The 27445-nt window shown below is 37.7% G+C and overlaps 2 protein-coding genes across 10 annotated transcripts in view; both read right to left on the bottom strand.

The window, feature by feature from the left end:
- plce1 (phospholipase C, epsilon 1) overlaps positions 1–7134 on the bottom strand; it is a 116849-nt gene extending 109715 nt beyond the window's left edge. For 3 of the 8 annotated variants that reach the window (XM_041815054.1, XM_041815055.1, XM_041815057.1), the window contains exon 1: positions 7102–7133. The gene's annotated coding sequence lies outside the window, so the exon portion shown is untranslated. Of the gene's footprint in view, positions 1–5939; positions 6058–7101 lie in introns of those variants that run through there. The other 5 variants (XM_041815052.1, XM_041815060.1, XM_041815058.1 and 2 more) reach the window with 3 other exon arrangements.
- Positions 7135–13259: 6125 nt separating this feature from the next.
- On the bottom strand, positions 13260–26154 carry slc35g1 (solute carrier family 35 member G1). Of its 2 annotated transcripts, XM_041815485.1 has the most exons (6): positions 25594–26154; positions 22833–23013; positions 20909–21043; positions 20387–20583; positions 17939–18370; positions 13260–15493 (listed from the first exon to the last, which is right to left on the bottom strand). In XM_041815485.1, the coding sequence occupies exons 1-5, from the start codon at positions 25901–25903 to the stop codon at positions 17958–17960; spliced, it is 1236 nt and encodes a 411-aa protein (XP_041671419.1). In that variant the 5' UTR covers positions 25904–26154; the 3' UTR covers positions 13260–15493; positions 17939–17957. The 2 variants fall into 2 exon arrangements, with proteins under 2 accessions (XP_041671419.1, XP_041671418.1); XM_041815484.1 differs by having other exon boundaries at positions 13260–18370; positions 25594–26153.
- Between the last annotated feature and the right edge of the window lie 1291 nt (positions 26155–27445).

Consider the following 27445-nt stretch of genomic DNA (forward strand, 5'->3'; position numbering starts at 1 on the left):
TCGTGACACCACTTGTATAAATCAAGCCAAATAACAGAAAAGGTGGCATGAGTTAAAACTTCCAGCTGTGTTTTGTTATTTTTTTAATTATCTGTGATTTTTTATTTATTCTAAATGACCTCTTGCGGCCCACCTACTAGGGGTTGAACAATATTGGTTATCAGGGCGGACACCAATCTGATTACCAGTAATTCATGAGGCCGATAACAACTAAAATGCATTTATTTTTACATCAAATATACCCAACATGGCAAAAACAAAACTGCATGATCAAAAACATGAAGAAAATAAACTACTTGGCCCAAGTGCTGTCAGCACAAGAAATGGCACAGAGCAACATTAGCAGCAAGAAAACATTATGCCATATGCTCACTGTGTCAGTGACACACAGACGTAAGTGTTCATTGGCTAGTACTCATGTGATGTGACATCTAGCCAATCAGAAGTGCTGTATTTGACATTTGGTGAGACTGTGGAGAGTGAAAACAAGGCCAGAGGGGAAGATGAAGTGGAACAAAAGTAGTGTTTTTTTATTAGTTAATTTTATTGATTATCAGTAATATTAATGCCAATACTGATAATATGCCAAATGCCAAATATCTGCCTCAATAATTGGGGAGGCTAATAACCAGTCAACCTCTACCACCTACAGTACTTCTGGGGACCACTTTTGGAAGGCCTGACCTAGAAAATAAAATCTCAGGTTTTTCATACCAAACCTGATATTTTTATTGATTTTCTTTCATACTTAATTCTTTAACGTGTACGCAAGAAGTACAGAGAAAAATAGGTACTGAAAACAAGTACATCAGTCACTGAAGGCAAACTTTTGTGGATAAAAAATTTTAAAAACGCTTCAATATGTTGAAGAGTGGACAAAAAGCAAGCTGGCGCACAAACAATCCAAATGTTTCTCATTCTGGAGAGGCATTTCAGAAGTTTTTCCACAGACAAAAACGAAGAGGGGAGCAGAAGACAACGTTCAAGGGAAAAAATTTGATAAAACTGATTTATTGCCCAGGCCTGAATTAAATTTTTCATAATTTTATAAAAGAGTACCATAATGCAATTGTGACAAAATGCCAACTTTACCTATTTGACCACCTCACACCTACACCTTGTTCATGATTTTGTTTCGAATTTTCTTGCAGGGCCTAAAAACAGGCTTAGAGAGTTTTGAATTACTATGCTACTGCCTATACTACTCATTGGACTTAATGGTAGCAACAATAACATCTCCAGTAAGTTTTATTTCAACTCAGCCTTTCAGCCTTCACCATGATCTTCCTGAAAAATTTGGCCCTCAGGATTTATCTGAAAAACTAGTTAGGGAGTCATGATCTGAAAAGTGCCTTGAACCCCAAACTAACACAAGTTTGAGAAAATTCAAAGAGCTGTTTTTATCCAGATTCAGTGGGTGTATATTTGGATAAGAATCCCAGGTCAGATGGCTCAGAAATGTCCGTCTATCTGGATAAAAATTCTCACAATTTTCTCCAGATGCACATGGTAGTCTCTCCCATATCAGGTGAATTTAAAGCAGCATTATTCTTCTTTGAAGGGAGCATTACTGACAGTTTCAGGCTGGGATCCATTAATGAGTCAGATGGTGCTTTGTGGTGGGTCCCCTCATAATAAGAGTGCTGGTTATGTTTAGATTAGTCATCATCACATAATGAGGCCACACTGGCAGAGTTTGTTAGGTTAATAAGCTTGAGCCAATGTGGTGTCCTTGTTCACGGTTTTGAAATAAGACAGACTAAAATTGATTCATTCGAAAAGCCAACAAAAGGGAGTTTCTGTAGCTCTGTGATATAAAGAGAAGGTGAGGACTGAAATATCCTTGATTTGTGAAGATTTATTAAACCAAGGACAAAAAATTGAGCAGTCACACAAGGACTGAAGTAATAGCATGGATTCAATTTCTGTTATCACAGTGAAGATGATACTGACTGTACAAGAAAGAAGCTTCTCTGGATGAAACAACAATCCCTCACAGGTTACCTTTCACTTTCACAGACAGACTCCTCCTTCCAGTTAAAGCCTGGCTACACTGCAACAGTCCAAACAGAACAGACTTTTCATGCAAGGGACTTGGAGAACATATGGCTTTGATTAGAGGGCAGGGCCGAGAGAAACTCCAATGGAAACAGCAAAGAAAGAGAGCGAGAGAGGCTGTATATGTGAGAGTGTGCATACAGTCTGTTTGTGTGAGCTTTATGGAGGGAGAGGGGCTGACTCAAGAATGGGTGACTGTGTTTTCATGGTGGATTAGTGTGTGAATGGTGAGTGTGGTGTGTGTATGTCTGCGTGCAAGCGCTGATGAACAAGGCTAGAAAAAGATGAGTCAAAGAGGGGACTGTGCCAAAACAGAGGGACAAAATGAAAAGAGCGCCGACTCTTTAGTCATCACTGGAGGGGTTTTCATGAAACAAACAACATGCTTGAAGCATCAAACCAACTGAATGCATGATCAGCGTTTTTTTTTTTTTGTTTTTTTTTTTTTTTTTGCAATAGCATAATGAATTATTGAGAGGAAGGTAAAGCATAAGACAATCACAGGACATACCATATTCCTGTAAAATGTTTATTCTGTTAAGCCTCCTAAGCAACCAGTTCTCTGTCAAAGCCCAGACAAAGTCATAGGTCTATATCTGAGACAACTCAGAGCAAAGGGAAAATCTGGTTCTAACAATGCAGCCAGAAATCTCATGTGTTCTGGTTTATATCTGGATGAGAACGTGCACTAACTGCTTCTCTATTTTTCCATGAAATGCACATGGATACCGTTAGCTTATGACTGTGAGAAGTGCTGAAGGAAAAGGGATAAGAACAAATGATGCATGCATTCAAATGACTGGCTGGGACACAAAAACATTTTCTACACACCAAAATGCTTTTAGACTCAGAAGATATTTAACTTTACCAACAGATTCACATGATATGATAAGTACCTGTTGTTCAATTTGATTCAGCCTGCAAGGTTTTCTTATAAAGTGGAGGAGGATGGAGTGAAGAGCAAGGACACCATAGCTCATTTAAAACATGCAGAACAGCGATAAACAAATAATAAACTGTGAGTTAGAGCCAATATACTAAAATATAGCTGTTTCTTACAACTGCATGTCTTATGGTAGATGCAACATTTAACAAGTTTTTGCACACCAAAGTTCCCCCCAATATTCTGGCCTGTTTCTAAGTAAATACTTACAATGCCTTATTCAAATATGCACACCTGAAAATGTATGGAACATTTAACAATAGACTGCCCCTAAAATCTCACATAAGTACAGGATATGATAGAAAAACGGACAGCAGTTCATGTCTGTTTATGCATTTGCATCAGTGATAAATGTCACTGCAAACACTAATCTGAAACATGCCCAGTTTGAGAATGAGAATGACCAATCAGCATCATTTTAAGAGAAAGAGCTGTACTGCAAGCCAGTAAACAATGGCGACTGGTGTAGCATTTAGCTGGGGTGTAGCTATAGCAGCAGTTTCTTTAAATCAGAACTGGAGCATATTTCTGTGTAGAACCACACTGGAGGCTTTTATCACTGAGAACAAGCCTTGCCCTTCTCCAGCTGATTTTTATTTATAAACATAAAATGCTAGCTTGGTGCGCTGGTAGTCCGTATGCCCCATTTACAGAGGCTGCTGGGGCAGTAGGCAGTCTGGATTCAAATCTCCCTGGTGGTTCCTTTACCATATGTGACTCCAAGCTCTCTGCCTTCCCTATCTCTCCACTGTCCTATTCTTCCCAGGGCAAATTTGATCATTCCAAGCAATTTAGGGCCTCATTTTTAGCTTGCAACATTGAAATAACTTTCTCTTCATTTAAATTTTTCAACCAACCACATTTGTTTCGCCAACTGTCTCCACTGCAACTGTGCTAACTGACTAAATCATGTTTTCATTGCTCTACTTGGCCTGTTATGAATGTCACAGACATAACTTTCATCCAATAACCCTCTGAGATCTTTATGAAAGGTTCTGCTCTTCCCTAACCCAGACTATGGGTGGTAACCTATTTGGACGTGTCACACATCCAATGCAATCTTCACCTCCCCAAACCCCTCGGTTGACCGACAGGAATCAATTCAATCAAGCTGATTCTGTTGCTTATGTTTGCTTGCATTGGCTGCAGTTAGGGGGCACTGTAAGATCTCACCGGTTGCAATCGTGACAAAAAAACGTCCATCTGCTCACTTCAGTATATTTCACTGTGTTCTCGCATCAGCAAACACCAACTTCACACAGAATTTTTGCTCTGGGGCTGGTACGAAAAGTTTAAAAGTAGAGGTGAAAATCTGATTTTTGCATTCACACAGGAAGTTTTCTTGAATTTTGTGAATTAAGGATACACTATTAGTGACAATATTGCAGCTCCCCATTCAACATCGTGAACAGTTGTTAATTCAAGGACTTACATGCAGCCTTTGACCCAGTTTTTGGTGCAAAAAATCAAAGAAAAATGGAAAAAAAAGTCTTTAATCATTGATGGTCACAAATACATCAGACATAAGTCCAAACACCCTAGCGCAGAGCTGGCTTACAAGTATGTTGTGGAGAGAGTGCTTGCACAGAAGGAAGAGGATGCAAACACATGCTGCCCAGACAGAAAACACAGTAGTTCTATCACAGTCTTGCCAGTAAGCTTGCTATAGAACAGCTGAAAAAAAATGTAAAATAAGCTCAGAAAATGGAGGTAACTTTTGAAAATGAAAACAAAGCTTAACCGACCCCAAGTATCCAGATGACATGCTAAGTGAGAACCTCTTGTACGGCCATTAAGATTGAATTGTTTTGATTTAAAGGTGAATGGTTGAATGTGGCTGCAAATCAACACTCTCTGAAAAAATAAAAAAACTCTTATGTAATCAAGAGAAAATGTGGAGTTGTGTCACAGCTGAAAAAACTGCGGTCCTGTGATTGAAATATAAACAATAAGGTTGAAAACAACAAGTCCAACCAGTCTCCCATCCCTGTCTGTTATAACTAAAAACACCACCACACCTTCTCTCCACCAGCAAAGACAAAAAAGAGCAGCAACACTGAAATTATCTTTTAAAAATAATTGTTTCAAATGGGTTTGACTCTTAACTGTCTTTTTCTCTATAAATTTGTAGTGCATCTTTGCTGTACAGGGTCTATCCATTAGCCAATGTTCCAATGTGTAAACAAACAAATCCTACACTTCTGTTACTGATTCTGATCCGATGTGTTTCATTTAACATGCAGTTTCATTTTATATGCATTTGGAGCTGAGGAATATGTGCAAAAGAGCTAAAAGTAACAAGGTCTCAGGGGGCTGCCTAAGGGACTCCGCTTATGTAAACAATGACATGACCTGTCACCCTTTAACACTAACAGGCGCGCGTGCACATGCGATATCATAGTAAATGGGAGAATAAGTTGCTTACTACCCTAACCCTAACCTACGCAGAAGAAAACTACATCATTTTGGTTGATTTTATCTCATTGTCACCATGCAATAACAACTTTAATAGTGATTTTAGTCTCATGTGCAACAGTGCAAGGCGAAGCAGGCGTGAGAAAACAATTACTGACTTTTTTTCCGGACTTTTTCAAGCAAAGATACCCACAAACCCCCGCAAGAAACGAGTAGTACCTCGTTTTACTGTTGAGGGTTTTCATAAATGGGTTTCAGTTTGCCAGCCGAGGTGAGTCAAGCTTACCAACTTTTTGGCCAACATTTCTTTCTAATATTATGCAAACACAAGTAGCAATGACGCAACTGTATGGCTGTTTTATTTGGACTTTGGGGTTTCGACAGCAGTTAGCTAACCTTTGGCAAAGTGCGTTAACTTTACAAACAAACCGACCCAGACACCGCATGCTACGCTGCTTAGGAACAAGCCGCCCAAACTTTTACTTACGTTAAAATTCAGTGACGACTTTTAAGAAGAACTTACCCATTAGTGATGTGAAGCAACGTAAGCACTCATTAAAACACCGCACAATGATATCTCCACAAAAGTTTCTGTTGACTGTCTCGCTCTGCAGCAGCGCTCGCGGACAGGGAGACAGTTGATGCAGCAGCAGCTCGTGCCGCGGTGGGAAACCGGTGGTGCATTCACTTGCTCCTCGGAATAATGTACTTCGCAATCAAAATCATTCACAAGCCATACTTCTTGGGACCGGTTAGATTGGCACTTGCTACTTTTAAACTTTGAAGCACGCACCTTGGCTACTTGCTTGCAAACAATGCGGCAGAATACTCGACAGAAATGTTGTGTGGACATATAAAAAGAAAGTTTGCATAGTCTGTCTGATATCTGGGAAAATCCCAGGAATTTGTCAAGTAGCATGAAGGCAACTGCATGGTAAACTCAATCACAAAGGAATATGATGTTATAGAATAGTAAACTGAGTGCTACAGTTATCTGTTTTGAAGACATCGCTTTTAAGTCATTGGACGAGAACGAGGAAATGCAGGGGTAAGTCTAGTTACCACACTATTATTAATGCAACCGTTCTTTGGTATAATGTATTTTTTACGTAATTTCTTCCCCCCTCTACGAGCAGATTCTGAGGAGGAAATTTGATCGGACAGAGGTAACAAGGCTGATATGCCAGGTGAAAAAAGTGTGTCCATCATGCTCCTTTTAGACATGATGCTATTTAAAGAAGTCACACTTGCTCAGGTGATAGGTTCATGTTGAAAATGCAGTGGCATTGTTGTGTTTTGTTCCCCTTCCATGTGAGTTTTAATCATGTGTCAACCCTCACTGCAATAAATTCAACAGTGCCTGAATGCAGCATCTCGTTTTCTCTCAGTAGCTGAACTGTGGACAGGGGACAATGAGTGTGGTGCCTTTGTGTGTCACCACATTGGAATGTCTGGCTATAATTTTGCACCATAGTTGCTCCACCATATGAAGCTAGTCCCATGCATTGTTTTTCCCCGTAACTCAAAATGAGAGTTCATGTTACCTAACTTAATTAGCCGAGTTGTGGGCCCCCATTAATTTTAACTGGGTAGCCATGTAACATGATCATGTCTAATTATGGAACTACTTAAAAAGAAACTTGTAAAGTTTTATCCAGGCGAGAAGCACCTCATGCCATACTTACATGTTGGGACTTCACTGGGCCACTGCAAAATTTCACTTTTGCAATTACTCCGCTCCTGAATGCACCTCTGCCCCGCCCCCTGCCAGGACAGCAAAAGCACGTGCCTGTAAGAGAGGTTCGTTTCCATTTCACAGCCTATAACTGCATTTATTTCAGCTTGGAAAATGAGGGATAGATTTTCCAATTCCCTCCCGCTCCTCTGATGGGAAGTCTGATGCCATCCGTGAGGAATGTGCAACCCGTGTATTCCTCCAACTCCTCTCCACCAAGAAGCGCGAAAAAAAAACTTTGGGAATCCCCAGCTCACTGATAAAAGGCAGGGATGGTGTCTTTTCCTGCATTATAAACCATGTTTAAACACAAACTCTTAATTAAACAACTTTTACATTTGAAAACATGCTAAGGTGAGGTAACGTGAGAGTTTTACAAAGGAAATTATGACTCAGTATGGAGGAAGTGATCTGCAGGGCTGTCTGCAGAAACTCTGAGGCCCATGCAAAGACAGAATTACTATTACAATTGTGACTGTGACCCATTATAAGGTAAACTTTGAGTAACACCCTGAAAACTGGACCAACAGGGACTGTCATGACATTGTATCCAAACTACTTTATATGGAGTTGCCCTCCTTTTGTACTGTTCTTTAAGCCTTACCACAAGATTTTGGAGGGGTTTTTTTTTTGTGGGAATTTGTGGTCATTCAATCTGTAAAGCATTTAAGAGGTCAGGCACTGATCTGGACAAGAAGACAACCCTTCAGTTCATCTAAAAGGTGCTAAATGGGGTTTAGGTCAGGGCTCTGTGCATGCCAGTCAAGTGGACCCTTGGAAGAATAGTCAATTTTTGCACTAGGGCTAATGGGGATCCTTAAAAAGAAAGAAAGAGTGTTCTTCCACACTGAACTCATCAAACCATGTCTTTATAGTCCTTGCATTTTGCACTGGGGAACAGTCATGTTGGAATAGAAAAGGGACATCCCCAAACTGTTGCAACATTGTTGGAAGCATAACATTTCCAAAATGTATTTATATGCCATGTCTGATCATGACCCTGAAGACATGTTGCTCTAATAAAGCTGCACTCAGCTCTTGTTCAGGGCTTCTTTTGTATGTATTGTTGCATCAATACAACTTGGCCAGGAGCTAAACAGCCTGTGACACTGCTTGAATGTTATGAAGCCCAGGTTGCTTTGATAGCAGCATTCACCTCATCTCTATTGTTGGGTATGGTGTCTCTCATCTCCCTCTTTTTTTCCTATACCAAGCCCAAGTTCTTGAATCTGCTTTGTTTGAAAATCCTCTAAAGGTTGAGCTCATCCCTGTTGCTTGTGCACCTTTTCTTACCACACGTTTCCCTTCCAGTCAACAATCAATGAAAATGCTTTAATACAGCCACTGAGAACAGCCTGCCTTATCAGCAATGCCCTTCTGTGGCTTACCCTCCTTTAAAGGGTGTCATTAATTGTACTCTGGACAATAGTGAGGCCAGGAGTCTTGGGGGACTAAGGGCTCAGGAAACCCTTTGCAAATTTGACTATTATACAATATTTTATTATTCATTATTTATTTAATAGTGGATATTTGATTTCCATGAGCTGTAAGCCGTAATCATCAAGATAAAAACAAAAAAATCTTGATATATTTCTCTTTATATGTGATCAATTAAAAAATTATGGAAGTTTAACTTTTTGAATTAAATCATGGGGGGAAATGAAATTGCATAGGATATTCTAATTTATACACCTGTACATTCAAGTTTTACCTTAGATAAGACTCATGAATAAAAATCTTATATTGTCTTTTAAGCATGCAGTTAACATCAGAATTAATGGATTTGTCCACTAATGTTTAAAAAGAAGAATAAATAATCCTATAATCTGAACAAATGTGCCAGTCAGGTCTGCTTTCATTGAGGCTCCAGACCATTTACGCTCCTCCATTGCTCCCATCTGGCTAAAAGTGACACCTGCATGCATTGACGTCAAAGAGAGGACACAAAGAGGTTGAAAAATCACAGATATCACACCAAGGAAGGTGTCAATATAGCTCAGCCGTACTTCCTCATCAATACAGGTGTAAAATGGTAAAAAAAAAAAAAAAACAGTTTTCTCCTTTTGTAACTGATACACAGCAAATTTAAAGAGCACAGCAGAAGTGCTGAATTCCTTGTTTCAATTCCGGTCACACCTTCTTCAATGAGTCATACTCAGTGATTTGTCTGACTTAAGTGTGTTATCAGTGACTAGACCAAGCAGCAATGACAGGAATTTATTTATTGATTTGTTGCTTATTTTGCACTAGATTAAATACTACACACTTTCAGAGTGCTTCAATCGTCCACCGGGTTCTCTTTATTTGTATCCCTGCTTTATATATAAACACTTTTTTTTATTTTATTGTGTATTTCTCTTGCTTTGTTTTATACATTTCTTTGGACATGTGTAAAGAATAATAGCAAAATCATTTAACCAAAAATAATTAGAGCATTAAAACTACAGCAGGTGAAGCTACTGATCAGAACATATGAGAGGGAGTGTTTGTTTTTGTATGTACTGCCCTCTGCTGTCAGTATAGACTTATTACAGGTGCATCGAGCCACAGCCATCCTATTCAACTTTATGTCTGACGTTTAATGCCAGAGTGATAAAGCAAATGAAAGCAGCAGATGAACTGTTAATGCTACTGCTATATTAATTATTTGTTTTTTTGTATAATTTAAACTTTATTACTATGATTAATTTAGAAAATTATTAATTGAAAGTCAATCTCAACATCAGAAGAAAACAATTAGGACTCTAAGTGGTCCATTTATGTACAAGCTATCCTAACACTAAGTTCATCTCTGTAACAAAGAGTCTCTCTGTTCTCATTCAGCTTTTCACACTTGACTTAACTCAGAGCTGAGCTGAAGAATTACCAAGCAGCCGTGCTCCGACCCAGAGTAAAGTTTATCTGCCTGCAGTCAGCCCTCCATGGAAGGTGCAGGCCTTTTGTTTTGCAAGATATGGGTTATATCACCACACAATGCTCTGCAGCCGCATGGCTGTACAATGCCTCTCATACTGTGTTGTTTAAAAACAAAGGGGACATAAACAAAAGAGGATATGACCTGTATACATGTGTGCACACACAATGGTTACAGTCCTATTTAGCTAGGTACTATTCTGAGCACTGCTGTTAGCAGCTACCTGACTCAGTGTTTCAATGCACATGGAGACTAGTTTGTACAATTGTCACCTATTGAGTCATGAGTGAAATCGTGGGCTCTGGGACAATTAAGGAAGGAAACACAATTATGGTACACAGTCTGCATTTGTTCCACGAGTTTCAGCCATGTCAGACTGAAATTATGATTCTGCCAAGATTTATCTAAAATACTGACAGCAGAAATATGCAGTATGATTACAACTGTAAGAGTCAGTGGTTTTCGGCTGGTTTAGCCTCAGGGCTCTCCACATTAATGAGATATGGTGCCCAATTAAATTGCTTAAGTTCTGCCAAAAAATTTCCAACCAATCAAATTTATTTAAGGAAAATGTAGCAAAACTTACAGTAATGTGCATAAAGATATATCACGAGGCCTGATGTGCCATCGACACATGGCACAACACAGGATGGGGGGTTGGTCAGAGTCAAGTTCGACACATGTTGACACACATGTTGCTTGGCAGCCAAATTCAAGCTCAACTGAGTTTATTTTGTCCAGGCCTGTAGACTTCTGACAGTTTTCCAGCCATTAGAACATCCACAGCACAAGTAAGGGCTTGGGAATCCTAAGCCAGTGGTTTACGACCTTTTTTCCTTAGGGCTCCCCTACTCATATCTGATAAAAGCTAAGGCCCCCCAATGACCAACTTGGAAAAATTAAACATCAATTTAAATTGTTTTCATTTCAAAAAATCCCAACATAATAGAACTACATAAACTTGTTCTTGGCTAAAGATTAATGTTTAAACTGTCCATTATTGCTTCTTGTATAAGAGCCACTCTTGAAAAAAATATTAAAGAGGATCAGTTAATTTTCAAAAAAAAACCCTCTTAATTCTCAAGTATCAAAAGTTTTTAAATAAAGAGAAAAAAACTATTTTTTTCTCTTTAAAAGTTGAAAATGTATGTATACCAAATGTAACATTTTTGAGATTATAAAGTTGAAAATCCAGCCACTGTTTTCAGTTTGGTTTCTTGAAGTTTCATTTGACTTATGCTGCTGTAAATTTCCAATTTTAAAAACTTGAAGTTTTTGAGTTTCAAGTGTCAAAATTTAAGACATCTTAAAATTGTAAACTTCATTTATTTTCTTGAAAATTTAAAACTTTTTAAGCTCTGAAATTCTGAGTTTGATTTCTTGTGAGATTATGTAAAAAAAAAAAAAAAATTCCCCCTTAAAAATTTCGACTTTTTTGATAAAAATAATGAATTCTAATGATCATTTTTTAGGTTGCTCTAAAACATGTTTTTTCTAAATATGGGTTTAAAAGAATATATATGTGCATCTATTTTGACAACATCAGAGCAGACAGGGTCACATACACCTCTTCTCTGCCCTAAAGGTGTGGACTTTGTTATTTTTGTACCAGATTATTTTCCCATGCCACTGGTAGTATACAAGGACATAAAGAGCACGACCAGGGTCGTGTCAGTCCTTCTGATGGTGCCCTCAGGGGGGGCTTACTTGTCCTTATATTCCTTATTTCAGCCTAAATTTTTGGCCTTAACACAACTAAGTTTTTCACAGTACTGTATGACTGAACAAAGAGACAAGACAATTATGTTTATTATAGATTCCCTGAGAGGACATTTAACTTGCTCTGCTTCCCATGAAAACATGTACATTATGACTTTAAATCATGAAAATGAGAAAATCATCATAGCCATGCTTCGTTATCCTAAGATATTGAGATAAATAAGTCTAGATCTTGAGAAAACAACATTTTTATGTGTCCTCTTCAGGCTTCCATAGAATCTCAGACTTTCGGACATGGACACGACCAACTTGAACAGCTCTGTGACCCACCATTTAAGAACCACTGGGTTAAAGAAACACCACTTACAAAAGAGTTATAAATTCATTCAGAATTTATTATCAAATCATAATATACCAAATATAATTCAAAAAGTATGCAGAAATATAAACATCTTCAAGAATATATACTGTTGTAATACATGACAGAAATAGTAAAATAAATACTATGTAAGCATAGTTTAAATCCTAGAAACAGCTTAATTAGGTCTGTTAAGGCTGAGAGGTCCTGATAGAAAGGTTCACCATCTGATGGAAATATGTCACATCGTGCTTACGCTAGCAGCACTCAAGTCAACTAAAATACAATTCTGAGAAGTAAAAATGAATGTCAAAGCAAATCAACCAATTACAACTTAAGATAAGCCTCCAAAGATGTAAAATAAATATGTTTCTTTATTATGAACACTGGCTTCAAAAAGTTATTGGGCCTTTTATTACTTCTGCACTCAGTAGTAAATCAGGGATTGTGGTAGATAACATCTTGAATCTAAGAAAGACGGTAATGGCCACAGATATATCTTTTTCATTTTGTATTTAAAAGTAAGTAATAAGATATAAGTGATTGCATAAACATTCACCCCCTTTAAAATGACTGACCTGATTCAACAGAGGTCCAGCCAGCTGATGCTAGTAGTCTCACAATTGGTGAAATTGGGATCACCTGAGTCAAGTGATTGCAGTATAAAGACACCTGTGTCTGGAGGGTCTAGTCACTGGTTAATCAGTATTCCTGGCTTACACCATGAAGACAAAAGAACACTCCAAGCAACTTAAAGAAAAGGTTATTGAAAAGTATGTCAGGGGATGGATACAAAAAAAATTGTGCTCAGGCATGGTACGAATCAACCGTGCCAAATGTGAAAACAACCTAAATTGGGGAAAAAATGTTAACTCTACAGTTTTTTGTTTCCTAGTGGCACTTATCCTCTGCCATACTCATTTTAAATAAACAGTGTAGTGTGGTTTGTTGTAAAACATAACCTATGATCACAATTTTTGGAACCATTTGTTTACATGATTAAGTAATAATACAAATCAATGCAAGCCTAAGTAAAACAAATGTGATTTTGCATAATTTTTGCACAGTTAAGATGAATTTCAAACAACTGCAAAAAAAGAGCATTTTTACCAGCATGGAAATGACCATCGCTTTTATAAAGTATCATACAACATATAACAGACAGGACTTCAAATATTCTGGATTTTCTTTCATAAAGATAGAAAAATGTGAAAATATAATACAGACAGAGTTTACATCACTGGCAAAAAGTGTCACATAAAACCCTATAATCACAAAAAATACAATAATGTGCAAACTAAAGGTTTGAGTTCACTAAATCAAAAGAAAAGCTAGTGTTGGAGGGGTCTGAGGATGGATGCATGCTGACACAGTTATTAACAGATGGATCAAAACAAAAACAGCAGTGTGTCAAGGACAGAAGGGTTGAATCAGCAGGGTATTTGAGGTTGCAGTTTAGGAGTCGTAACTGCCTTTCTCTTTTCTAAAATTACGTTGCACTGGACTAAACATTTCTGCAACACTTGCAATGTGACTTCATGCGACTTGACAGCAGGAAATATCGAGCAAAATGCTTAAAATACAGTATGAGTCCTACAAGACAAAAAAAATAAATAAATAAAAAAAAAACTGAACAAGCAGGCTGCTGTGCTGGAAACCCATATATTTTGAAAAAAGGGTATTTCCACAAATAGTAACACATACAGATCTTCTTTCCAAACATTGAAGCTGTGTAGAGTGGTACACAAGGAAGCCTTTTAATGCCTAAAGGGTAGAACACGATATTGCTTTTAGCACAAGATCCAATGTCTTTTGTCTAAGAAAAATATGTATATATTTTTAAAAAGGAGCCAAGAGTGGCCATGTTTTTAATCATTTATCAACAGTAGAATCTTAAGAAAGCAATTTTACCACACTGTAAAACCGAGCAAGTTGAAAATACTCAAATTATTTTTAGTAACTGATAATGGTAAAGTTTTAAATTGGTGGCAACAAAGTTTTTGAATATGACTCCATGTTTCCAATCCACCTTATTTTATCTATTATCTTTCACATATTCTAATTTTCAACAGACATACCATCCACAGTAAGCTATGTTGAATGACTACCAAACTGCAAGGTGTACTTTGAACTACAGGCAGGTTATTTGTAACTCAGTGGGCAACTTCACTCATGGTGGAAAAGTGTCTAATGCCCAAAGGCATTCTGGGAAAAATATGCATCATTAAATAATTTGACTCACAAAGTCATCTGCCCTCTGTATTTCTGCACGATCCATAAAAAAAGCAGGTCTGTATCAAAACAGGAAGTCAATTTTCTTTAGGTTAAGAGAGTAGAAAAAGCCAAAAAGCCACAAAAACGGTTTGGGTTGCAAAAGAAATTGTATTTTAAAATGTGATAAAACTGATGCCATTAATCATGATTAACTACAGAAATCCTGAGATTAATTGCAATTAAAAATTGCAACCTTTTCACAGTCCTAAAGAAACACATTCATAATATGAGGAACAGCTTTTGCCTCTTATAATTCATCTTGTTAATAAACAAAGTGTGTTTTCTTGAGAAAATACTGATATAATCAAGCATAACCACTCTTGGCTTCCATACAAAACCTGATATTTTAAGACTAATTTAGTTCTCACGTTTTTGTTTTTGCTATCTATACTGCCAAAATCTCTGCAAATCAGGCAGTAAGGCACACTGACACTTTATCATTTTGAGGCAATGATCAAAAATGTCATATATGTCTGTGTAGAGTGACTGAGACTAACACAAATTCAGTGCTACTCTGTTGTTGAACATTAATGCCAGCCTTCAAGTTAGCTTACAAAGTTTGACAGGTTCACTGCTACTCATCTGAAAGCTTTAGGGTTCATTTTGCAAAACCTGCACCATTATGATGAGGCTGCACGTCTCTTATTTCCTCCTTAGGTGCTTGCATTAATCCAGGGAACTATCATCTTTCACTCCCTGAAGTGTGCAGCTTATTTTTTTCATGATAGCTTCATTTGTTGAATTATAGTGGCAGCTCACTGACACTTTTTCTCCCCTCCAGCAAAGACAAAGTGCAAACAACACCCCCCTTGGAGCATGGTATTTTTAGCCTGTCGAGATCACTTATAAGATGCGTTAGCTCCAAGCTGCCGGGAGTCAACATGAAAGAGCTGACTCCTCCTGAGGCAATGAAAACATCGGTGTGGCCTTCGCAGGAGATACAGGTCACGTCTTAGGCTCCCCAGAGAAAACTCATAGGACCTCATCTGTCTCACATGAATCATCAAGAATCGTTCCTTTGGGTTCTTTTTCAGGGTCAACCTACTTCATATTCATATTTAGCATCATCCCTGAGATCTGCAAAAGAACGAGATGCTGGTTACTGAGAACTACAGGAAGCTAAAGATGAAATTATCTCCATAAGGCACATGAACAACATTCTTGAGAAATGATCAACTATGGTTGGACAATAATGGAAATAAGCTTATTATACTGTATTTGATTTTAAAAGGGGGGGTGGTGGTAAAAGAAATATCAAAATTAAATTACCATTGCAAATGAAAAGTCTTTAAGGGTTAGTATGCTTGGATTGGACATGTTAATTCATATTTCTGCTTCTTGAGCAGTAAGGCGAGAGATCCCTGAGAGAATCCTACAGCATTTTCAAGTAAAACTTCCTTTTATAAACTGTATATTCAGCTTAAAGTTTACTTTTGCTGACCTGCAGTGATTTTTGCAAGAAAAACATTGTGGATCGTATTCATAGCTTTCAACCACATGACAGGTGCAGAGGCCTGGAGGGCAAAAAGAGCTTAGGATGGTAGCAGCTATTAATGACAGCTGTGTGGAGCTATGAACCATATATGTTAATTCTCCATCTCCTCAAAACAAATCATGTTTACATTGCCTGACAAATGCAGATAAACTGAGGTATTAATTTAAACTGTGAGTTTTAGTAACACTGGACCCTTATAGCACTATCTAAACCGCTAGATCAGAAAAGTTCCAGGCTGAGTTGGTTTACATACCAGCCTATCTACAGGGGAGGAAAATCCCTCTCTTACAGGATTCTACAACAGCATGGACGGTAGGGATGCACGATATTACTGGCATGATACTGGTATCAGCGGTGTAAGTTGTTTCCTAAGATGCAACACACTCAAGGAAGCCCATTGTAAGCCCTCAACATTTGAGTGAGGTGTATATACTGGCATTCCCATTCCATGCAGCTCCCACTGCACAGTTTTTGTAATTACATTAATGACAGTGGAAGTTCAGAACTCTCCAGCTATGGAATCAGCAGAGCGTTGGCGACTTATGTACCATGTGCCTAAGCAGTCGTTGACCCTGCTCTGAGATTTCTGTGAAGTCTTCTGTGAGGCTAAGTTGCTGTTGTTCCTAAATGCTTCCACTTTCTAATAATATCCCTTACAGTGGACTGTGGAATATCCAGCAGGGATGAAATTTCAGAAACTGTCTTATTGCAAAGGCGGCATCCATCACAGGACCACACTTGAAGTCAGCGAGCTCCTCAGAACAACACAAATGTTTGCAAATGCAGACTGCACGCCTTGGTGATTAATCTTATACATCTGAAGCAACACCTGATTTGAATAATTAACATTTTGGGCCAAATAGTTTTGTCCGTATAGTGTATCTGAAAACATGCAAAAATTCAATGCATCTCTAATGCACAGCTTTATGAATTCATGATGTATTTGGGTCAACAGCACTGCTGTTTGGGAAGTGAAGGGCATGACATTTTTAAGCATAGATGAGTGCTAATTGGTTAGTAGTAGCTAGTTCATGTCACTTTTTTAAAATAAGGATGACTGTCAGGTGTCTTTTGGGGATGTTATGTTTAACGTAAGTCAGATTTTAATCCGATTAATACATTACTTAATGACAGGATCAGGAGGTCTGTTTGGTATTGCTACATTGTTCCCCAAAGGAATAAAAGCGCTTAAAACTTCTGCCCCTTTCTGGGTTTTCTTTCTCTGATGTTGAAGTATAACCTGTGTTTGTCTCTTCATCTAGTTAAAAAATACTGGAGTTTTAGAAAAATTAATAAACTAAACTGGCTAAAATATGTACATGGCACTGAGACTGTCAACTTCTTGCAGCGTACATCTGTGGAAAGCCTTTCTTGCCTCCAGGGAGCAGTTCCATGACTGTGGAACGTCAGATGAAAGCTATGAATTGTCACTGCAGTATGTCACTGGTACTCTTTAAATTGAACCTCAGACTTACAGCTATAAAATCACACATGCATTGGCAGTTTTGAAGAATGACACAGTATGCTTGGTCCTGTTGCAGTAAACCTTCTTTGGTAATTCTAGGTTAAAGCACAAGGAAGATGTGACTGAATATATATTTCAAACTACTACTTTTTGTTAAATATAACAGTCAGCCCCATTTTTTGCTGCAAAGGTGTGTTTTTTGTGAAAGAGGTGATGGTAAATCTCTGTTGAATAGGCAGTTATTTAGCTACATGGCTCCAGAGAGCAGGAAATGTTTCTTTTCTCTTATATCTATCGCAGATGTGTCCATTTTAACAATAAATTAAAGCATGATAATTAAATATCCATGCTCATTCATTGGAATCAACTTGTAAAAATGAAAAATATTCAATTTCGCATTTAAAGCCTCACTAATAACCTCTACCAGACATTATCTACCCATGTTTTTTCTTCCAAAAAAATTTTAACCTCCTCACAGTTTTGCTTGTAAATAACGTGTAAAACACAGAAGAAATCAAGAACATATGATAAGGAAAAATATAAATACTAATTCTAAAAGTACTTAATGTTTCTTCTCCTTTTCAGCTCTTTCGAGAGCTGCTGTACCACTTCCTAAGTGCTACTCCACTTGTGCTCGCCACAACGCACAGCGCCCCACCCAGGCTCCACCAGGTAGGTACACGGTTAAAGAAGATAAACTGGAAGATGAACGACAGCACCACATCGAAAGTCCTCATCAGGGCGACTGGTCCAGCTTTCTCGATCTGCAGGGCCTTTGTGAGGAAGGTCTGTCCAGCAATGCCCAGGACAGCAATCAGCATCAGCATCCAGCGATCGCGGCCACAGGACGGGAGCTTCCACTCCCCAAGGACGGATACGGTGATGATGCACTCAAGGAAACCAATGACAGCGTAGTACCAGACGGAGAGGTAGTAATGAACGCTCTTCCCAATCTTGCGAAGGACAACGTATGTCATAGCAGCTCCAATAGCCCCTTTCATAGAAGAAAAAAGAGAAAGAATAAAAACAGAAAATTTTAAATGAATGGATAAATAAGAAACACACAATTCACTTCAAATCCTGATAACTTTAAACAGTTGATTTCTATTCTATTTCTAAGGAAAATCCCCTTCATAAAAACATGTAAATCACTCCTTAATTCGTCTTGCATTTTTAAACTTTCCTACCCTGATGTTAAAGTATTATCTCCATAGTGAAGAGGCAGCATCAAACCTCCTATCTGAGTCAGACTGAATTAGACCTTGTATTGTCAGCAGTAAAACTGCACTGTAGAAGAAGCAACAAATCAAAACTACCCTTTCATCAGTCAGTCATCATTTAGGACTAATTTCCAGACCCTTGGGAGCACTACAATTTGCATGTAGAAACACCTTTGAGTTAAACAAAATAATACATTTGTATTTTTGTCAAACTGAAGGTATCTCCAATGTAAATGAGTTTCACAAGACCTTTCCATTGAGAATCTTGCTGTATTTGCTGGGTTAAATGTGTTGCAGAGATGTAGCACAAAAGAACAGGAACCAATGAGAGGAGGTCAGAGTGACCTTAACCTTTGACAGTAAAAATACAATCTGTTAATCCTTGAGTCAAAGGATCTGCTCACAGTGGATCATGAAGAAGCTCTTACAACTCCAGAGACAGCATTTAAATTCATTTTTTTTCTCCAACAAAAATTTGGATAAAAGCATTGCTGTAAAGAAGCCAGTGTAAGATCACTACTTTGTGGCTAATTTAAAAAATTCTGTTTAAATATTCTATTCACCAAAAAAAAAAAAAAAAAAAAAAAACAACAATAAAAAGAAAAACTTGATGGAGTGACATATGGTGTTTGAGATTGTGTTTGGAGTGATCGACAACATTAGAAGTACCAAGTACCAACACCTTGGCAAAACAAGTCTACCTTGCTTTTCACAAAAGAAAATGAAGAATCACCAACTTTATACTTCCTTCTGTATGGCTTTAAGTCTATGTAAGGCAAAATCAGAAATAGGTATGTAAACATACTTCTTCTGTTGGGAAAAATTGCTGAAAATCTGTTGTAAGAAAAATTTGCAAGGTCAGACAGGTCCAATATAAAAGCCAGATCAACCCTCTATTATCAGGTTTGGTCTTTATTTAAGGTTAAGAAAGGCACTTTCCTGTGAGTGGGTGTAGTTTTGGCACATTCAATACAACAGCAGCTCAATAAAAACTTAAAATACAGTACTGTGTGGAACTTTAAGGCATGTTTTGGCCAAAAAATGAGGCTGCAGTAAGGCGTAGATGTGTCAAGTAAGCCTGCCTGGGGGCATCATCGGCAGAAGAGAGAATTAACACAACCCCTGCCGTTATCTGGATGTCCATGCATACTACAAGGGGCATGGCAAAATAATCTGTTTAAATAAGAAAGTCCACACCTTTAGGGCGAAGTAAGGGGTGGCTGTGGAGAGTAAGCATATGTGCCAAGCTTGTCTCTTCCCAGCCATGCCCCCCTCTCCCTGTTGTGGCACATCAGGCAAGTTATGAAGCACCCTACATGTCTTAAACTTGTGAACAAGACAACAAAATTTTAATTGCTTTACATGGGTATACAGGGGCAGGGAAAACAAAGTTATACAGAGTATACCCAATTATTTTTTAGTCTCCATGAGTACCCACTTCTAAATCCTCTCTGATGTACACCATTCAGTAGTAGCTGCATTTTGTCCTTGGATGGCAAAGTCATGACCTGCCTCACTCAGCCTCTAATTGATAAGTACTTGTTAATTGGCTAGTTATTACCTACACTGTTTTGTTGGGTAAGGACAATAGGGTAAGCCAATCAGAAGCAGATTAGAGGAGGTCATACTTCGATATCTTACAATGTAAAAAGGCAGGCTGTTTATGCTTTGCTGGATTTGTTGCGAAAATGTGGGGCGTAAATGAAGAGTATATCCACTTCTGGGGGCACTTCATCACTGACTTTGAACCCCAACTGCTTTCTAATTTTACAGCCAAATAGACATTTCACCTGCAAAAGCAGCAATGGTCCCCTTGAGATGGTTGGTGTAGTTTCCTTCAATACCATGTAAATCCTCGCCAAAGATGAATGGTGGTCGAGCGATGAGGATGACTCCAGTGAGCGTAAAAACAGTGAAGACACAGTCCCAGATTGTACAACGTTCCTTTAGGAAGATCCAAGCCAGGAGGGAGGTAAAGACTGGATTACTGAAAAACATCAAAGGAAGATTTTTTTTGCGTGAAAAGAAATATGGATTTTTGTAGTTAGGTATTTAAAAAGGAGGGAATGAAAGGGCAAACTTTGGAGAAATGTTGGATTTTATGTCAACAGACTTGTCTCATATTTGCTTTCTTGCTCTATTAAAATCACTACCAACAAATTTTTAATTAATTATTGCCAGGATATGGGACAAACAGATAATTAGTAGATTAAAAAGGAAGATTAACAAAAATGGTGAACCATATAGAATTAAGACATTAAAGACCATAATCTCTGCTAATCCACATCCATTAAATTCTTACAGATTCTCACCTGAACATAATAACTGTGGCATCTGCAAGCGGCATCTGCTGAACAGCATAGAAGAGCAAGATCATGGCATTTGAACCGACGAAGCCCCGAAACACCAGATATTTACGTTTTTCCTTAGGACCAAGGAAACCTGTCCTGGAGGAAAGGAGACATGAGGATGATGGATGAATGAATGACAGGATGGATGGATGATAGGAGCTGGTGACAGAGGAAGTTACACACAAAATTTTGCTGAAATGTTTGGCAGCAAAGAGTGAGCTAAAAGAAGACAAATGATCAGATGGTTGGAAAGACAGATGGGTAGATCTAGGTCACAGGAAGATGACAGTGATGGATGGATGGGATTGAGTCTGGGGCTGGAAAGAGAGGTGGTGATGAATAGATGTCAAAAAGGAGGGATGTAAAGGTTGTATGGATAAATAGGCATACAAATGAATAGAAGAACGGGGGCAGTCTTTTGAAATTAAGTTTAATTTGCTTTTGGGATAATAATGATTTTTAAGTTTCCTCAAACAAAGAAAAAAAAACCCTATGTTTCAACATAATCAAAACAAGCTGGCAGAATAAATGAGAGTAAAAAAATATAAGAGGTAATGTGTGAAACTTCAACTAATGAGAAAAGTGAACTGCAGTCAGCACCACTGGCTAACAAAGAATACACTGCAAGCAAAGGTTAGCCAGCTAGCCAAGCTACAGGCATGATGATATGTTAAGCCATTTATTGCTATCTTAAAGCAAAATGCAAGCTAATAATAAGTTAAAGCATTCTGGCAAGCTAGCCAACCAATAGCATTTAGCAACCAAAAAGAGCATTTAGACTGCAAACGTTAGCACTCACATCGTAAAAGCTACACATTAATAATTTGTGATGTAAATTAGCAAGCAGCAGGCTCTGAATTCTAGATGAATAAGCTGACTTCATTTTGATACATTAGCCAAATAGAAAGTTGTCCACTTTGACAGGTAAGTTTATTTTAGCTAACAAAAGGTTAGCCAGCTAGCCTTAAAAGCTACACTCCATATTAATGGTGCTTATTGCTCATAACATTAGCCGATAATGTAATTTACAAACAGTAGGTTAGCCCTTCTTCTAGCACAGTATTCTGGATGAATAAGATAACTTTCTAGCAACTTGTCAGTGTGGCCATGTTAGTTTAGTTATGACAATAAAAACTTTGTGTATGTACTAAAAGGCCCATTTTCTCCAATCACATTTGTTTGACCTTATCTTGCTTTCATTGTGTTTCTTTTTCTCCTTTGTCATTGTATTTTAATGTCCTGTGTGAAGCACTTTGAATTGCCTTGTTGCTGAAATGTGCTATACAAATAAACTTGCCTTGCCTTGCCTTACTGTATCAACTGGATGCAACTTTGAGCCTTATTATATCTTGCCTATATAAAGTTTTTCCCAGTGTTGGCTCTTTAAGAGTTGAAAAGAGGAACATTGCTTTGTAATGCTTGACTTCATCCTCAAAACATGCATTTAGGTCTAATTAGTGTCCTTGTGGTCTTATAAAGTTGAATGTATATTTTGGTGTTCTGCTTGAAAATGGTTAATCAGATGGTTGAAAGCTAGAGTACTAATATCCTGTGTATACCAAATAATATAACATCATTAAGAAAGGCAGCCTTAGAGAATTGAGTTTCCCAAGAATAAAAACACAGTTTGTTTTCCCATAGCAAAAATGAATGGTATAATAAATGCCTTGTTCAGTATTTTGACAGCTTAAACTTGTTTGAACAGTGACTCTAGGGTAAGCCAAAATTATAGCAAATGAAATAATCCAGACAAGCTAGCTAGCTGAGTTTTGCAGGTTAACCCAATGAAACCCAAAATATTAGCATGCAGAGAGTAAATCTTGAACCTTGGATTTAAGTTTTCAACAAAATTGTGAAACAGTCTGAGTGTCTCCATGATGCTTACTTGTTGTAGATGAGCAACGGTATAGTAAAGAGCATCTGGAAAAAGCAGCGTATGGCACTGATCTCTATGGCGTGGACACCCTGGATGGTTTTCACCAACAGGGCAATGATGGAGAAGAAAACTGTGGACAGGAAAGCGTAAAACAAACCAATACCTGGACATCTCTTTTGTTTCTCTGGGCCTATGGAAAAGAAAGCACAGGAGGAAAGAGTCAACTGTCAGGGATGGAGAAGGAGAGTCATTTCTTAACATGCTGATTTTTTTCTTCTGTGCTTATGTTGATACAGTAACTATAGCATGATACGGTTGAGCTGAGTGTGTTATTGAACTCCATGTGGCTGAGTAAGATATTGTATTGAAAAACACATGGACAAAAGATCTGCAAGAGACAGCAGCGTATTGTTTGCAAACCCTGACTGTGGAGTAATAAACTGATATGCTTGTGAAGATTAGATTTCTACCTGAAGTCACACAGGCGTCTCTTTGTATTAGTCCACAATGTGACGTCTATTTAGCCCTTCCTTCATTATATGGTAGGTATTTTCCTCACCTTGCACCAAGCCAACGGCCTAACCTAACCTTTAAGTTCTCTATTGGAGAGGATTTAGTTCTACATGGTGTTTATTTATTCTATCTTTACCTGTAAGAGAAAGAGACAGGATCAAAGTACAGTGTAATTTAAGTGTCCTAGTAATGCCAACATTTTGTTAAATAAAATACCATTATGACTCAAGAGAAGGATTCTGTGATGATGACATCACTTTATTACAGTGGCCTGGAAGTGCAATACAAAATTACAAAGTCTGAAACACAAAGCTTGAAACAAATTTATATCGGTCAAAACACTTCTACATTTCATAGAAACAATTTACATTTGCAAACACTTTTACCAATGACAGGACAAAGATAGATTTTACGAAAAAAAAGTACAAACAGTCAGAAAAAAAAAGAATGAAACACTTAAAAAACATTTTTTATTCAATAAAGCAAATCTAAAATTTTACAAAAATACTTTTTTTTTAATTTACATTTTACAAAACAAATAAAACATGAAACACTTTTACATGAGTGGAGACAAATTTACAAGATGTAGAATACTTTTACAACTTTTAAAGGAAATTTACAAACAGTATCTTAACAATATCTCTGTACCAAATGCAGAAAGTGAATTAAGTTTCAAATTTTGTAAAGTGTTTCAGACTTTCTCATTTGTTTTCAGACTGTGTAAATTGGTTTCAAGTTTTGTTATAGTGTTTCAGACTTTAACATTTTGTATCAGACTTTGTAGATTTGTTTCAAATTTTGTAAAAGTGTTTCAGACTTTCTCATTTTGTTTCAGACTGTGTAAATTGGTTTCAAGTTTCTAAAAATGTGTTTCATATTTTTCATGCTGTATCGGACTTTGTAAATTTGTGTCAAGTTCTGTAAAAGTGTTTCAAACTTTCTCATTTTGTATTGGACTTTAAAAATTTGTTTCAAGTTTTCTGGCAGTTTAAATACTTTGTTACTCTGAATCAGACTTAGTTAATTTGTTTCCACTTTTGTAAAAGTGTTTCAGACTTTCTCATCTGGTATCAGAATGTGTAATTTTGTGTCAAGATTTGGGTTTCAGACTTTATGGAAGTTTATGTTGTAAAATGCTATTCTTTACTTTTGTGAAAGTGCTTTACTGATGTAAATTTGTTTAATGAAATGTAAAAATATTTTGGTTAATGTAAATTTCATTCAAGATTTGTAAAATTCCTTCAGACATTGTATTTCTTTATTGCACTTCCAGGCCACCATACTTTAGGATGTCTGTCAACAACAATAATCAATTGGTATTAAAAAAAATAAACTATTTTGAGGGTTTTAATGCTTGAATATATGAAAGAGATGAAAGGAAAAAAAATCAGCATTGCTACCCCACTGCTGTTGTCAGCCTTTAATATGATCTATCAGTAAGGTGTTTTCCTCAGGTAAAAAAGGTATTAAGGGAAGCGGACACCCTGGGTCATCAGGTGCATTCCTCATTTGCTGCAAATGTATTTGTTTTCCTTCAAGTAGAAGGAAAAGATAAGAGGCCCTTTGTTGTTGAGGGCAGCTAGTTGTTGAAATCAACTGTACAGCAAATGAGCAAAAACAAGTAATAAAGTGCAGCAGCATTTTGATATAACTTTAGCAAGCTCTTATTTTGGAGTGTGGTTTGCAAAAAAAAAAAAAAAAGAAAGAAAAAAAAGAAAAATCAAAAAGAACTTGGGTGGCCTGGTGCTGTGAGTGAAAAGTGCACAGTCATCCATCCTCTTTAGGCATGATGCAAATGTTAAGCTGGCTTACAGCATTTTATCTTTGCTGGCTTCACACTTAGCAACCCAAAGATTATTAAGCAAAGAATTTAAGGTTAAAATGTTTATCAAGCATTTTGTTAAGTGTTTCCAATCGTAGCCTATACTCAGAAATAATCAGATATCTATTTTTACATCGCAAAAGAGTACGCCATTCAACCAACCTTAAATGTAAACTGCATTTAACTGTTGTTTCCTTGAACTATAAAATTGTCAATAGGCTAGTAGCAAACACGTGACCGGTCCACTGATAAATGACGTTTCACGGTTAGATAATGTGAAGGCTACGCTGGAAGTCCGTGCTTCTCTGGCTGCTCTCTTACTATCTATTTACTCATGGGAAACGTATGGAATACTCAACATTAATGTTGAAATGGCAACACTTTGTCCACAGTTTAAACGTTATTTTGTGTAAATAAGTGCGTGCGCTCCTTTACCTTCACGTGCGTTCTGTTCTCTGGATGCAGGCTTGCCCCTGATGCAAAACGTCGGTGGGCATAGCGTTTTCTTCTTCTTCTCCTCGCCGCCTTCCTGTGAAGTTTCGCTTCCCCCCTCTTCTTCCTTCTCCTGAGCATCATCATCGTTACCGCGACAGTTACTACGCAGGTGAATCCTCTCTGCTGTCCCTTCATCATCGCCACTCTCTTCGTGGTCGTCGCCATGGCTGTCAACTTTGTGAAACACTACAGTAATGTCGTCCTCTACGGTTAAAGCCCGCTCGTGTGTACAGTTGTTACAGTCGCCCATAGTAAGATGTAACGGCGGAGCGGCAGCATGCCTTGGACAGAGTACCGTCCGCCTTTGGTGCCCTGAGTGACTGAGAAAAGACAAGGTTAATGTCTAACCTTGGTGGCAGGATACAAACTCCCATGCGGTGGTAACTTTACCCACAGGGGGGCAGAACTGAACCCGAACTAACTGCTGAACAACTAAAACATGACCCTATGTTTACGCCCATTGTAGAGAGAGGACGTGGAGATTAGAACCAACCAAAACTCACTTTAATGCCGGCACATTTCTTTATTAAATACATATGTAGTCCACATGGCGTACAGGAAAATCCATAGGTCGTATTTATGTGCGTAGAAAGCACTATGTCAAATTATGACGTAGTGCTTAACTTAGGACAATGAGGCTCCGGGTTACTGAGCTAAATACATTACTTGTTTCCTGAGTCATTATGACGACGTTGAAATAATTAGTTAGCAACAATATCTTAAGAGAAATTTTCTGTATGATTTTGTTGCAATACTGTTATGAACCTCACTGACAGAGTTTATATGAATTTATTTGCTATTTCTTAATGAAATTAAAACCCTTTCTTTGACTACATAAGTCGACTCTTCACAATATTCTGAAAGGCTCAGTTCACTTTAATGTAAATTTGAGACTTTCCTTTAATATCCATTCAGAAAGAAAACTTTACAAAGCAAAAAAGCACCAATAGCAGTAAAAACTGAATATAAATACAGTCACTAATACACACCTAAATTTACTCCAGAAATCAATAAAAGCTTTAATCAGCATTCAACAGAACTAAGTCAGATGTTGCATTTTAGTATTTTATTACTACTGTACATAAAGTACATTAACCAAAATGACAAAGGAACAGCTTAAAACCTCTATCATACCCAGTTATGTTAGACTGACACAAGTAAGCCTACACTAATTTCCTAAAGACGCAAATCACAAAGCACTCAAACAAGTGGTCACTATTTGTTGCATTTTTTGCTGTATCTACACCAAATTCTATGTCTACAAAAAAAATAAAACACTAAATGTGGTCCCCTCTACATACAAAAGCGATATATAAATTACTTTACATAGTATCATAAAAACGTAAACATCATATTTGGCAACTGTTGTCAGTGAAGGTGTCAATTGTTATTAGAGTTCAGTTTCCTTTGTGTCTGAATAAGGGGAGTGCATGTGAAAGCACAGGTACTAGGTGCTGCACAGTGGCTGGCATTTTAGTTGCGTAGTAAAGACAACAATGGTTTTGTCAATGAGGGAGAAAAGGGGCAAGAGTGCAGTGAAAGAGGGAGGGCGAGGTGACACAGTGGGACGCTTCTAGCTGGTCATTCATCAGGATTCAACACTGGTGGAGTCTGTGGCATACATGCAATCTTGCTTAACTGACAGCCATAGAGTCAAAAGGATGGGGAAGTTGTTTCTCTATCACTCACAGTGCTTTTTTTCTTGAATTTATATATCAGCTCAACCTTTTTAAGGTGAAAGTAATCACTTCAGACTTGAACGCAGGTTGAACTGCAGCCAAAGCGCCCTTTA

This window comes from Cheilinus undulatus, linkage group 20 (genome assembly GCF_018320785.1).
Source record: "Cheilinus undulatus linkage group 20, ASM1832078v1, whole genome shotgun sequence".
NCBI classification, from domain to species: domain Eukaryota; kingdom Metazoa; phylum Chordata; class Actinopteri; order Labriformes; family Labridae; genus Cheilinus; species Cheilinus undulatus.